Raw genomic sequence first — 12,897 nt, 5'->3', positions numbered from 1 at the left:
TGAAGCATGTTATAATTTTAGTAATTTTCAATATAAAACCAAACACGTGTATTAAAAAAGACACCCACATACATAAATATATATCACTAATAACTAATAATTCATCATTTCTTGGAGCAACTCTGATTTCCTGTGGGGCCAGGTGACGATTAATGGGGTGTATCCTACTTGATAGGGACCTTTAACTTGCATTTGAATCGGATTACAGTAAAACTAGGGAACAAATCACAAGGGACGAAGTATTCTGACCTTAACATAACGTCAGTAAGCAGATCTTTTTGACCCAACTGCATCGCGGAACAAAATGGACATCACCGTCGGCTGGCAAGAACTATGCTTAAGAGGAGGGGGGGAAAAAAAGCAAAGAAAGAAAGACCTATACGAACCTGGCAAGAACCGCTGGCTTCGCCTAGAAGGTGGCACAAATAAACTCACTCATCCATCGATGGTGTGGAGAGGTTCACGAACCATATATAAAAAGTTACAGCACGTTAAAACTATGAGCTTTGGGTCAAGGGGCGAGATCCGCGAGTTTTGGGCATGCCACAAGGGTCCTTACATCTTCTCCCCACTATGAAGCAACATCATTTCTTATTCAAAATTTCCCCTTCATGAAACTTCTTCTTTTTTCTTTTTAAACCGACCGTTTGTCGATCATGTTCGATTGTAGACGGCTTGTTAAGTTCAAATAAAGGTTACTTGTACTAGCGAACGAATCAGCGTTTATCCTTTTCTATAAATTTACCTATAATTGTTTGATATCTCATTTTTATTTAATCGTTAAAGTCCAGGCAGATGATAATTTTCTTCGTTGGAATAAAATTGAAATAATAGCCATTCTCCAAGAGCAGGGAAAAACAGAGTGAAGTGTATTACCCATTGACCCCAGAAACACAGAAAAAACAGAGTAAACGCACAACGAAATGGAGCACACAGAGAAAACCATTCATCCCAGAAGCACAGGAAGGAAAACAGAGTAAGCATACAACGACATGGAGCACACAGAGATGACCATTCACCTCAGAAGCACACGGAGAAAAACAGAGCAAGCACAGAAACGAAACAGCGGGAAGAAAAAAAAAATTTGGACCATTTCTCGATTTGTGCGTGTCATCCTTGCGCAGGGGCCATGCTAATCTTCTCTGTATCGTTCCAATTTTATCGGATGTCCCCGAAGGGACGTTCTAAAGCGCTGCAGCAAGTCTATATAAACCACGATACAGTTATAATCGTGAGCGATGTGGGACTTCTGAGGGCTCTTCTTGAAAACTGCAGCGAGTTGCCCACTCCTCAACAGGTCCAAGCCTCGTCTCCTGGAGCTGGAAGCAAAGCAGTGAAACATGAATGTGTGGGGAAGGAGATGGAAGATGAACGCTAAAAAAGCCTTTTGACGCATATTTCATTGATATTTTAGGTACAGGAAATAGGAACCATACCTCTATCCGTAGGCATTCTGTCGCCTTGCCGGTTTTCTTGAAGTTCTGATGGGACGCTTGATTTATTGAATCGTCTGCCCAGTGCCCAGCACCCCATGCATTAATGGCTTGAGGACGTGTCAAGTCAAAGAACAAGCACACATCATGAGTTCTCAACCAAATACTGCTTTACTGACAGACTTGCAGCTTGAGAAAAATCCCAATCGGATCATAACTAGATAGATCTCTTCCTTCTTAGTTGTCACTTGTCAGCCAGTAACCTGTTTTATTGACTGACGAAATGTTAAAATTAATGCCCCAGAATATGAGCTGTTTGTTTGACGGAGGATATGCGGGTGGGTTTTAGAACGAAAATCCCAAGGCGTCCAAAAGACGGAAGCACTACTTTACTTTGGGCAAGTGACTGTTGAACGAAGAACGGTAAAGAAGAATGATAACTGCAGCCTCAAACATTATTTCGTCTGCTATTTCTCTCCTTTGGAACATTAATCATAATGCCTTGCCAAAAATCTCGTGTGCGTTTTTGAGAGACAAGATTCAGGTAAACTTTGAAGACTTTGAGGCGCTGCGCTGAAGAAAGGGGGTTAAAATGTATCCCATTTGCCTAAACGTGTTGATGAGAATTATTATTATTATAAACATTATATTAAAAAAATAAATAAATATGATAAATAAATTATATTGAAATCTTATAACTAGGACCAAAATAAAATTCAAGTAGACTCTTATGTTAAAAACAAAATGTAGTATTTTTTTTGGCTCATGACAAATAATATAAATAGTACACGTGTAGAGGAGGATAAGTGCACGTCCCACTCGTTTTTTTAGTTTTTAAGAATAATTTACGGGGCCTTAGCCTTGGGCTTTATTATAGCATTCCTTCTGCTCAACGCTCTTTTAAAACCCCACTTTACAAGTATTTTGATAGTTATTGATTGATGATTAGGAGGTCTTTAGAAGCATCCAAGAGTGTTTTTTCGGGAAAACGAGGTAAATTTCTCTACGTATTTGTTTTATATATTGTAAAAATATTTCTAAAACTATAGTTTTCATTTATTCATATTTGAAATTCAAGTCGGCACAATTAGGTTTTGATATGTGGAAACACTTACGTTAGTCAGTTTTTATTTTATTTAATTTGTTAAAATACGAATAGTTATACTCAACTCTCTTTTTTTCCTAGATTTTTGTTGTGTTTCGAATGCGGCAAATAAAATATTTTATTTTTGAAAAATAATTTAAGGATTTAGAGTTTGAATTCAATGGTTTAAAACCCAACTTTACAAGTATTTTAGTAGTTATTGATTGATGACTAGAAAGTGTTTAGAAGCACCCAAAAATATTTTTTCCGTAAAACAAGACAAATTTATCTACGTATTTACCTTTTATGGATGAAAGTTTTAAGTCAACGTAGTTAGTTTTTGATACGTGAAAACAGTTACGTTAGTCCGTTTCTATTTTATTTTATTTGTTAAAATACGAATAGTTATACTCAGCTCCTTTTTTTTTTGTCTCGATTTATGTTGTGTTTCGAGCGTGGCAAATAAAATATTTTATTTTTGAAAAATAATTTAAGGATTTAGAGTGTGAATTCAGTGGTCATGCTAAGTCTGCACCCGTTAAAAACAAAGCACATCTTTTTCAAAATTCTTTATCATTTACGTGCGCAATCATTTCATATCATACTGTTTAAATTTCTAAAAACTGTGTTCAGATTTCAAAAACTTTTTCCCCTTGAAATTTAAAAAGAAGACCCCAACATAATTTGTTCACGTAACGCTCATAATTAGACTTAATCAGCACAAAACCCACCTTGTCTCACCTACCCCCGGCCCCGGGCACCAACCGCAATAGGTTGTCGTTTTCCATGAAGCCCAGGGTAATTTGGGCATTTGATTGTGGTTTTGGCAATGAACAACAAAATTAAATAACTGAATAGTTTGTCAAAAATAATTACTCCATATTTAACTAATTTGATTATATTAAAAATATTAGATAAGTTAGTTAATTATAAAAAATATAACATGTTTTTTCTAAAACACCATAATCATTTTCTTTAATATCTTCCACCCCTCTTTTTAATTATAGTTGATGAAATATTCATAAGGATAATTTAGAAAAATTAATAAATATGATAAATATATCTTATATTTAATACCAAAATCAACTCAATAATTAGGTTCTATATTAAAGATTGGAAGAGTACTACCTCCGGTCTTTAATATAAAAAATTATTTAACTTTTATTTTGATCATAAATATTAGACCTCAATTCACTTTATTTCTCATATTTATTTTTTTTAAGATAACCATTGTAATAATAGTAGTTCTAGACAATACACTTGATTAGCAATAATATTTTAGAAAAGATAATACATATTTATTACAAATAACTAATTTAAATAATTTTCTTAACTCACTTAAATTAGTCAACTAATTCTTATATTAAAAATCAAAGATAATACTCCTCTGATCCTTAATATAAGACCCATTTAACTAATTTGATTATATTAGGGAAGTTAGGTAAGTTAGTTAATTATAAGAAAAATAACACGTTTTTCCTAAAACACCATAATCATTTTTCTGAATACCTCCTCTCATTCTTTTACTTGATTATGGTTAAGGGAGTATCCACAGGGATAATTTAGAGAAAACTGATAAATATAATAAATGGGTCTTATATTTATAACCAAAACTAATTCAAGAATTAGGTTCTATATTAAAGATCGGAGGAGTAGTAAAATAAAATAACTAGAGCGAAACTTGTCGATCCCATATATATATATTTTTTAAGGAACTGAATTTGCATTAAAAAACACATATAATACTACAGTCTAGTTAACTAATTTGAAAAAAAATAAAAAATTACTAAATCATTTAAAATTATTTACATCTATTGTTTTTTATTAACTAATTTACCTCATTTATTAATTGATATATAATTTAATAATTTATATGCCATAATTAAATAATTTGGTAACATTTTAAATTAATGAACTAGATTTTATATTAATAATAATAAAAGGTAGTTTTTTTTTTTCCGCCACAAAGTTCTTATACGATCATTGCGTATTCCTGTTTAGTCCTTTCACGCCAACTTCCATCACCAACCCCGCAAAAGGACACTCGCATTCGCCTCTCTAAGCACTTGCAAAACATTCACGTAATTTATAATTATGAGTATTTGATAAATAATAAATTTGGCGTCGCTGCTTGATGGTCAAATAAATACAAACATTTTTTTTTTTAAATTCCTTTCGCCACCCCTAATTCCATAAATGGCATGCCGTTAGCGTGGGGAGTATACTATTGCATTTTTTCAAGCGAGAATAATCTCACACTCAAAGTATGACTGTCTGAGTATGTAAAATTCAACAATAGTCCATTCTCTTCCACAATAGTAGTATTTGCATTAATTTTATAAAATTACGAGAATAATTATACTGCTGATAATTAATTAATGATAGTAGAATTTATTACAATTTTTTAAGGAAAAATCACAAAAAAAGACCTTAGAAATAAAAAAAATTGTAAGTAAGAATCTATTATAACATTAGTATGGGTTTTAATAATTTTTTTCCGAACAGGTCCTGTATACAATTTTTTTTAATTTTTCAAATTTTTTAACGATTTATTTAATTGGAATATTATAATATGACATGAGAAATTTTGAAATGGAGCCAAAGCAAGCAAACGTCAGCGTTTGGAGCTGCACGGTGGTCTTCCCGGCAAAATGGCTATAAATAACTCGATAACTGCTCCCTCTTACTCGCGCCCTTCTCACTGCTTCAATGTCTCTCCCTATCTTTGAAGCGAGAATTGGTCTCCCTGCACTTGAAAAGGCACGGGCCTCCTCGTTTTCCTCTCGTCCGTTTATTATTCACTAATTTTCTGTGTCTGTGCTAATACAAAGTGCCTTGCTCGAGGTTCCCTTCACTGTCTCTCCCCCACTTCTGTTCCTTTCTCATCGTCCCATTTGTCTCTCTTTCGTCGTCTACATTCCCCATTATTGGCTGAGTTCTCTGTTTTTTTTCTCTCCTTCAACTTTTTATCCCCCGCTGAGATCTCCGGGTATGCGTGTGCTGCTTTCAAGGACGCTCATTCGAATTAACTAAAGCGTTTCTGCATGCATAATCTCTTGGGAGTTTTGTTATTGAATTCGCTGTTTATTCTTCAAAACTGCGATTTGGTTCCATGCCTTTTTACCAAATTGATTGATTGGTAGATCTATTGTGTTTGATTACTTTCATCTGTGGATCTAGTTCTGGGGTTCTCTCATTATAATGGATCGGAGCCTTTAAATTATTATTTCGTTTTTCATCCCCTGTTCAGAGATAAATGATCGATAACGTAACAATCTTAAGCAAATCTGATGATAAATAAGCCGTATTTAATTTTCCAAATATAGATATATTGGGCGGCTGTTCACTAGTGGCGTGAGCTCCCCAAGTGTTATCCTGCTCAATTCTACCTCAGTTAGCTTACGTTTGTCTTTCCTCCCCACATTTCTTTTCACCATCTCTTATTGCCATTTGCTCTCCCCCTTGAAAGTGTTGTTTATGGAAGTGCATTGGCTTCCTGTATCTTGCGATTGTGTAAATTCGATCGAAATGACACGTAATGTTTCATACTTTTAAGGATCATACAAGAAGGTACCGTTAACTTACATATCGCCTCAATTATTATTGTTTGATGGATGTTGTTTTCCTATACGCGGGTTTGTGTTGTGAACGATGTGCGTATCTGTTGTCAAATTAAAATTTCTCAACCCTAACGTCTGACTTGTGTTTGAATTTTGAATTGATGTATCAGAAAGATGGCGTCCCATATTTTTGGATACCCTCGGATGGGCCCCAAGAGAGAGCTCAAGTTCGCTCTAGAATCGTTCTGGGATGGGAAGAGCAGTGCCGGTGACCTGAAAAAGGTTGCTGCTGATCTCAGGGCATCCATCTGGAAGCAGATGGCTGAGGTCGGGATCAAGTACATCCCCAGCAATACCTTTTCGTTCTACGATCACGTGCTTGATGCTACCGCCACGGTTGGCGCTGTTCCACCGAGGTATGGCTGGACTGGTGGGGAGATTGAGTTTGATACTTACTTCTCCATGGCCAGAGGAAACGCATCTGTACCTGCAATGGAGATGACTAAGTGGTTTGACACGAACTAGTAAGTGATGTATAAAGCATTTTTGTATTATCTTTCCACCATCGATGATACGAACAGAGTAACCTAATTGCTAAGCTTTTATTTTTGCATTGACCCAGCCATTATATTGTCCCCGAACTGGGACCTGATGTGAACTTCTCCTATGCTTCTCACAAGGCAGTAAATGAATACAAGGAGGCCAAGGCGGTATGTATCGATATGTGTAAAAGTCATTTAAATCAACTACTCTCTAACATGAGAATCTGGAATTAAGTACAGTGAAGCTAATTGATATAAGAAGGACTGCAAAGACAGTTTATTTGTATCAGTGTCCAAGCCCGAAAGATCTGAAGCTTTCTTGAAATGATCGCATTGATTTAGTCCTTGTCATGTACCTATTTTTCAATGCTCTGTTGATCCCATTATGTCAGTCAGTTCTTGTATGGGGATCATTGTGATAAATCTTCACTCTTAAGCCTAATAAGCATATTTGTCATTATCACCATTGTCAATGAACGTTTATTTTCCTCTTGCAGCTTGGAGTAGATACCATCCCTGTTCTCGTTGGCCCAGTATCTTACTTATTGCTGTCAAAGCCTGCCAAGGGTGTAGAAAAATCGCTTGCACTTCTTACTCTCCTCCCCAAACTCCTTCCAGTATACAAGTAACTACTATAAACCTATATACAGACTTCAACTATCTGCCCTTTATTCAACTTTTGTCTTAATTCTCTAACTCGCTTATAATTATAAACTCAGAGAAGTCGTAGCTGATCTTAAGGCAGCTGGTGCTTCATGGATTCAGTTTGATGAGCCCACCCTTATCTTAGACCTTGAATCTCACCAATTACAAGCATTCACTGAAGCATACTCAGAACTCGAATCCTCTTTATCTGGTCTCAATGTGCTTGTTGAAACCTGCTTTGCTGATGTTCCTGCTGAGGCATACAAGACCATTACAGCTTTGAAGGGTGTCACAGCATTTGGATTTGATTTTATCCGAGGAACCAAGACTGTTGATTTGATCAAGGGCGGATTTCCCAGCGGTAAATTCCTCTTTGCTGGAGTAGTTGATGGCAGGAACATCTGGGCTAATGATCTTTCTGCTTCTCTCAGTACATTACAAAGTCTTGAGGGTGTTGTGGGCAAAGGTAAATATTGACAACGTATATATGAAAATTTTTGTGGAGTTTTACAGTTAATAGGTTGCCCAACAAATCTGTTATTTAAATTGTGTTCAGATAACCTTGTGGTGTCCACATCCTGCTCACTTCTTCACACTGCTGTTGATCTTGCCAATGAGACCAAGTTGGATGCTGAGATCATGTCATGGCTAGCTTTTGCTGCCCAAAAGATTTATGAAGTCAATGCTTTGGCCAAGGCATTGTCTGGTCAAAAGGATGAGGTAATTCTTTCGGTTTATGTCACTCCTGACAAAATAGATTTCTCTGTTGGATTGCTTAAGAATGTCCGTTACTCGAAATGTTGTAATAATTTTATTGTCAAATGAACTTACCGCTTGACTTATAATTGGTCATAGGCAACTTTTTTCGATTTTATCCGACACTTGACCCAAAAAAAAAAAATGATAGTATCTCAGAATGGAAGTCAGGTTAACTTATATATTGGCATTTGACTCAGTGTAGTTTGTTCCGGGCGTGTTGTTACGAGGGTCAAAAAGTGTAAAAATAAAATCAACTTCCATTTGTTACCTGCTTATTTTGTTGCATCATTCGCTGAATCGCTGTTTTTGCGCTTTTATTTTCAGGACTATTTCTCTGCTAATGCTACTGCCCTGGCAGCAAGAAAGTCCTCGCCAAGAGTGACCAATGAAGCTGTTCGCAAGGCCGTGAGTGCTTTATTCATGACTGTTTTCTTCTCAACTGAATGGGGTGTCTACATGATTCTTTTGGTACTAATGGTTGCTTTTTTCCTTAGGCTGATGCGTTGAAAGGTTCTGACCATCGCCGTGCTACAAATGTCAGTGCCAGACTAGATGCTCAACAAAAGAAGCTTAACCTTCCAATCCTTCCAACCACCACTATTGGATCATTCCCTCAGACAGCAGAACTAAGGAAAGTGCGCCGTGAATACAAGGCTAACAAGTAAGAAGCTTGATCAGCCTAATATCTAGCTCTGTTCTCTTCCCCTTGTGGCTTCATCGATTCATGCTGATCTTGATTTCTTTAGGATCTCTGAGGAAGAGTATGTTAAGGAAATGAAGGAGGAAATCCGCAAAGTAGTGGAACTCCAAGAAGAGCTCGATATTGATGTGCTTGTACATGGGGAGCCTGAGGTCAGCTTTCATCTTCAAATAATAACAGCATATGACTAAATGAAGGAGAAAGCTAGAACAATTCGGATGGTTTGAACTCTTCTCACTTATGCTGGATGCCTTTCATTGCAGAGGAATGATATGGTCGAGTACTTCGGCGAGCAACTTTCAGGCTTTGCCTTTACTGTCAATGGGTGGGTGCAGTCTTATGGATCCCGGTGCGTGAAGCCACCAATCATCTATGGTGATGTGAGCCGCCCAAAATCCATGACTGTCTTCTGGTCATCTACAGCTCAGAGCATGACCAAACGACCCATGAAGGGAATGCTTACAGGCCCTGTCACCATTCTCAACTGGTCCTTCGTTCGAAATGACCAGCCTAGGTATAATAAACTCAACACACCATTTAATTCATTATACGTAGATATATGGTTCAGTCAGTATTCATCGTATTGTTGTTCCTAAACACGATGTATAAATTCATCCGCAGATCTGAGACCTGCTACCAGATTGCTTTGGCTATTAAGGATGAAGTAGAAGATCTTGAGAAGGCCGGCATTAATGTCATCCAAATCGATGAGGCTGCTTTAAGAGAAGGTTTGCCTCTGAGGAAGTCAGAGCAAGCTGAGTACTTGAAATGGGCTGTTCACTCCTTCAGGATCACCAACGTTGGAGTACAAGATACCACTCAGGTACTTCCTAATTACAAATCAAAACGACTTAAAAACTGTAACTTCAATATCCATATTGTATAGATATATATATCATTCATCGTAATGTAAACAATGGACAGATCCACACCCACATGTGTTACTCCAACTTCAACGACATCATCCACTCAATTATCGACATGGATGCTGATGTGATCACCATTGAGAACTCTCGTTCTGATGAGAAGCTCTTGTCAGTGTTCCGTGAAGGAGTCAAGTACGGAGCTGGGATTGGGCCTGGTGTGTACGACATTCATTCTCCAAGAATACCACCAACTGAGGAAATTGCTGATAGGATCAACAAGATGCTTGCAGTGCTGGAGAAGAACATCTTGTGGGTGAACCCTGATTGTGGGCTCAAGACTCGAAAGTACGCTGAGGTGAAGGCAGCCCTCACTAACATGGTCGATGCTGCCAAAAGCATCCGCAACAAGCTCGCCAGTGCCTAATAAAATGGTTCAAGAAAGAGGTTTTTTCTTTTTTCTTACTGGTTCTGCTTGATTCAAAGATAAAGGAAAATTTTCTTTTCTTTCCTTTTTTTCTTTTTGTTATTTCAATAACTGTGAGCTGAATGTTTAGTTGCTTAGTACATGCTCTTGTGAGCGATTGGTTTCGGCATTTATTTTGTACCTTTTTGTATAATCGAATGTATAAGAAATCAATAAATCGAAATATTCCCACGTAAAATATACCTGGGCAGAAATCTTTCTTTTAGAATTGTACGTGCAAAAGCTTTAAACTGTGATCGATCCGTGTTAAGCATAATGATCCGTGTTAAGTAGAACCACGTTATCGGTGCCCCAAGTCTCTAGCAAAAGAATCTGGAACTAGTACAACAAGGAAGAAGTTAAAGGGAGACGAATAACAAACCCGTCAAGAAGAAGGAAAGTGAGAACGATGGCTTAGAGCTCAAAGCTAGCTGAAGATGACATTTCTTGTTAACCATACGTTGCAGCACATCCCTTGAATAATTTTTTCCTTTTTCAAGTGTAACTAACACGGCTTTTCTGAAAATTTCCACAATTAAGAGTATAGTACTGTACTGTAATTAATAATTTTTTTCCTAATTAAAATGTACACGGCATTAAATTGGAATAAATAATGTATGTTATTGATAATGTACTGGGAATGTAAATTAATTAAAACGGACTTATAATTATGAAGGAAGACTGTATATATGTAACTATAAAACAGTCAAATTGTTAAGCGAAAAACAATTGATATCAACGAGTTATTCGAGAATAATTTATAAAAGAGGGGAGATAACATATTGCATAATTAACAAATGTGATGATGTTTATTGTTTTCCGAGCACTTTTTTTAGTTTTTTTACATGTGAAACCCTCAATAAAAAGATATAATAGATGTGGGAATTATAAAAGAAAAAGCAAAAAATTAGATGCGTCCATGCTTGAATTTACCCATCGTAAATTGTTAAGGAAAAAAAATGAATATTAGTAATGAGTATATGACCTCGCTTTCATAAGAAATTAATGAACATGTCTTTAACGACTCACTCTTTTTAACACAGGGTTAAGGTGCATCTAGTATCCCGAAATTTTGTTGGATGCATCTAGCACCCTAAAGTATTTATGGTGCATTTAGCATCTCGAAATATTTTTTAGAGATGTCCAGCATACTGAAGTTTTTTTTTTTTTTTACCTTGGTGCTAGATGCACTAAAAAATATTTTGGGTGCGGGAAAAAAAATAGGGAAAATTGCAAATAAAGACCGTGGAATATATAAAATCGCAATTTGGGTCCTTGAATTTATATAATTGCTGTCAGAGACCCGGTCCCAAATAAGAATTATGAAATGTTAGGTAAAAGACAAAAATGCCCTTCTGCTTTTTTGCAGTCCCTTGTCTACATGCCCTAACTTTATCTTTCTTCACTTTCCAAGTCGTCTCCCTCTTTCTTCACTCTCCGACTCGTCTCCCTCTTCTTGATGATGAACCATACAAATCTCTTGAAGAAATTGAGGCTAACACCATTAGAAATCTCCTTCCTGATGAAGATGGTCCATCTTCTGGTGTTTTTGATGACTCAAGTTTCAATAATTTACCAAAACTGGTGATAACCTGGAAGATTTTGATCTGTTTGGCAGTGGTGGAGGTATGGAGCTGGAAGGCGATGAACATCTAACTATAGGAAAAGGGGCCAATGGTCCAGATAAAGATCCTAGTTGCTTCGGACGTTTTAAAGGGAAACTTTCTTTTGTTGAACATTCTTCTAGAACAATTTTTGTTAGAAACATTAACAGCAATGTTGAAGATTCTGAGCTAAAGACTCTCTTTGAGGTGCTTCTTTATTGTTTTACGTTGATAGATGCTATGCTAGAATTCTTAGAAAGTATTTTAGACTTTGAATATTATAAAAAGTCAATGCAATTTCTTGTTTGTTTTGACAGTAATATGGTGATGTCTGAACCAAGTTTGATAAGTTGTTGAAAATAACAAATTGACAAGTTCTGATACCCACTTCACGACAAGTTCAATAATGCGAATAACAAGTTTAGGAAGGCAAATAACAACTTCTGATAAGCAATTCATAGAAATTCGAGTTTCTGTGTTAAGATGACAGCATTTTCAGATTTCTTTAGCAGATGACAAGTTCTGATACACAATTCATGACAAGTTCAGTAAGGCGAATGACAAGTTTAGTAAGCGAATGACAACTTCTGATAAGCAATTCATAGAAATTTGAGTTTCTGTGTTAAAATGACAGGTTCTCATTAGGTTTTCATACTTTTTCTGTTAAAATGATTGGATTTTCACATTGATTTATCAAATGACAGGTTCACAATAGAAAATGACAAGTTTCCATAAGATTTTCATACATTTTCATACTGTTTTTTGGCTGGAATTGCAATTTGCATATTTCTGACAGCAACAACTTCTGATAAATATGAAATGACAAGTTTATAATGAAAAATGACAAGTTAAGTATGGCAAATGACAAGTTCCCATAATGTTTTCATACATTTTCATACTTTTTCTGTTGGAATTATAATTTGCACATTTCTAACAGCACCCACTTTTGATAAACACAAAATAACAAGTTCATAATGGAAAATAACAAGTTAAGTATGGCAAATGACAAGTTTTCATAATGTTTTCATACATTTTCATACTTTTTCTGCTAGGATCACAATTTGCACATTGCTGATAGCAACCACTTTTGATAAACAGTAAATGACAAGTCTACAATAGCGAATGACAAGTTAAGTATGTAAAATGAAAAGTTCCCATAACGTTTCCATACAATTGTAAATTTTTCTGTTAAAATAACAATGTGCAGATTTCTGACAACAAACACTTCTGATAAACAGTAA

General features: G+C 36.0%; 1 protein-coding gene and 1 non-coding gene across 2 annotated transcripts; one reads left to right on the top strand and one right to left on the bottom strand.

Annotated features, from left to right (window-relative positions):
• Window positions 1-1,078: 1,078 nt before the first annotated feature.
• LOC114719922 (U6 spliceosomal RNA) lies at window positions 1,079-1,181 on the bottom strand. Its single transcript, XR_003737943.1, has one exon. It is a non-coding gene; the product is annotated as a U6 spliceosomal RNA (small nuclear RNA).
• Window positions 1,182-6,001: 4,820 nt separating this feature from the next.
• Window positions 6,002-10,236, top strand: LOC114719914 (5-methyltetrahydropteroyltriglutamate--homocysteine methyltransferase). Its single transcript, XM_028905489.1, has 12 exons — window positions 6,002-6,087; window positions 6,248-6,601; window positions 6,700-6,787; window positions 7,117-7,244; window positions 7,339-7,730; window positions 7,821-7,984; window positions 8,348-8,428; window positions 8,518-8,684; window positions 8,770-8,875; window positions 8,987-9,237; window positions 9,345-9,546; window positions 9,648-10,236. Exons 1-12 carry the CDS (start codon window positions 6,056-6,058, stop codon window positions 10,011-10,013), a joined length of 2,331 nt encoding a protein of 776 aa, XP_028761322.1. The 5' UTR covers window positions 6,002-6,055; the 3' UTR covers window positions 10,014-10,236.
• Window positions 10,237-12,897: the final 2,661 nt, after the last annotated feature.

This window comes from Neltuma alba, unplaced genomic scaffold, assembly GCF_004799145.2.
Source record: "Neltuma alba isolate B1F8T4 unplaced genomic scaffold, ASM479914v2 tig00011958_pilon, whole genome shotgun sequence".
Taxonomy (NCBI): Eukaryota; Viridiplantae; Streptophyta; class Magnoliopsida; order Fabales; family Fabaceae; genus Neltuma; species Neltuma alba.
Note: the sequence above shows the minus strand (reverse complement) of the source record. Positions and strands in the feature narration are given on the sequence as shown.

Coding starts and splice junctions, on each gene's coding strand:
- LOC114719914 (XM_028905489.1), top strand. CDS start 6,056: ATGTTTCATACTTTTAAGGATCATACAAGAAG. Junction 7,245..7,338: donor AAACTCCTTCCAGTATACAA/GTAACTACTATA, acceptor TTATAAACTCAG/AGAAGTCGTAGCTGATCTTA. Junction 8,685..8,769: donor CGTGAATACAAGGCTAACAA/GTAAGAAGCTTG, acceptor TGATTTCTTTAG/GATCTCTGAGGAAGAGTATG.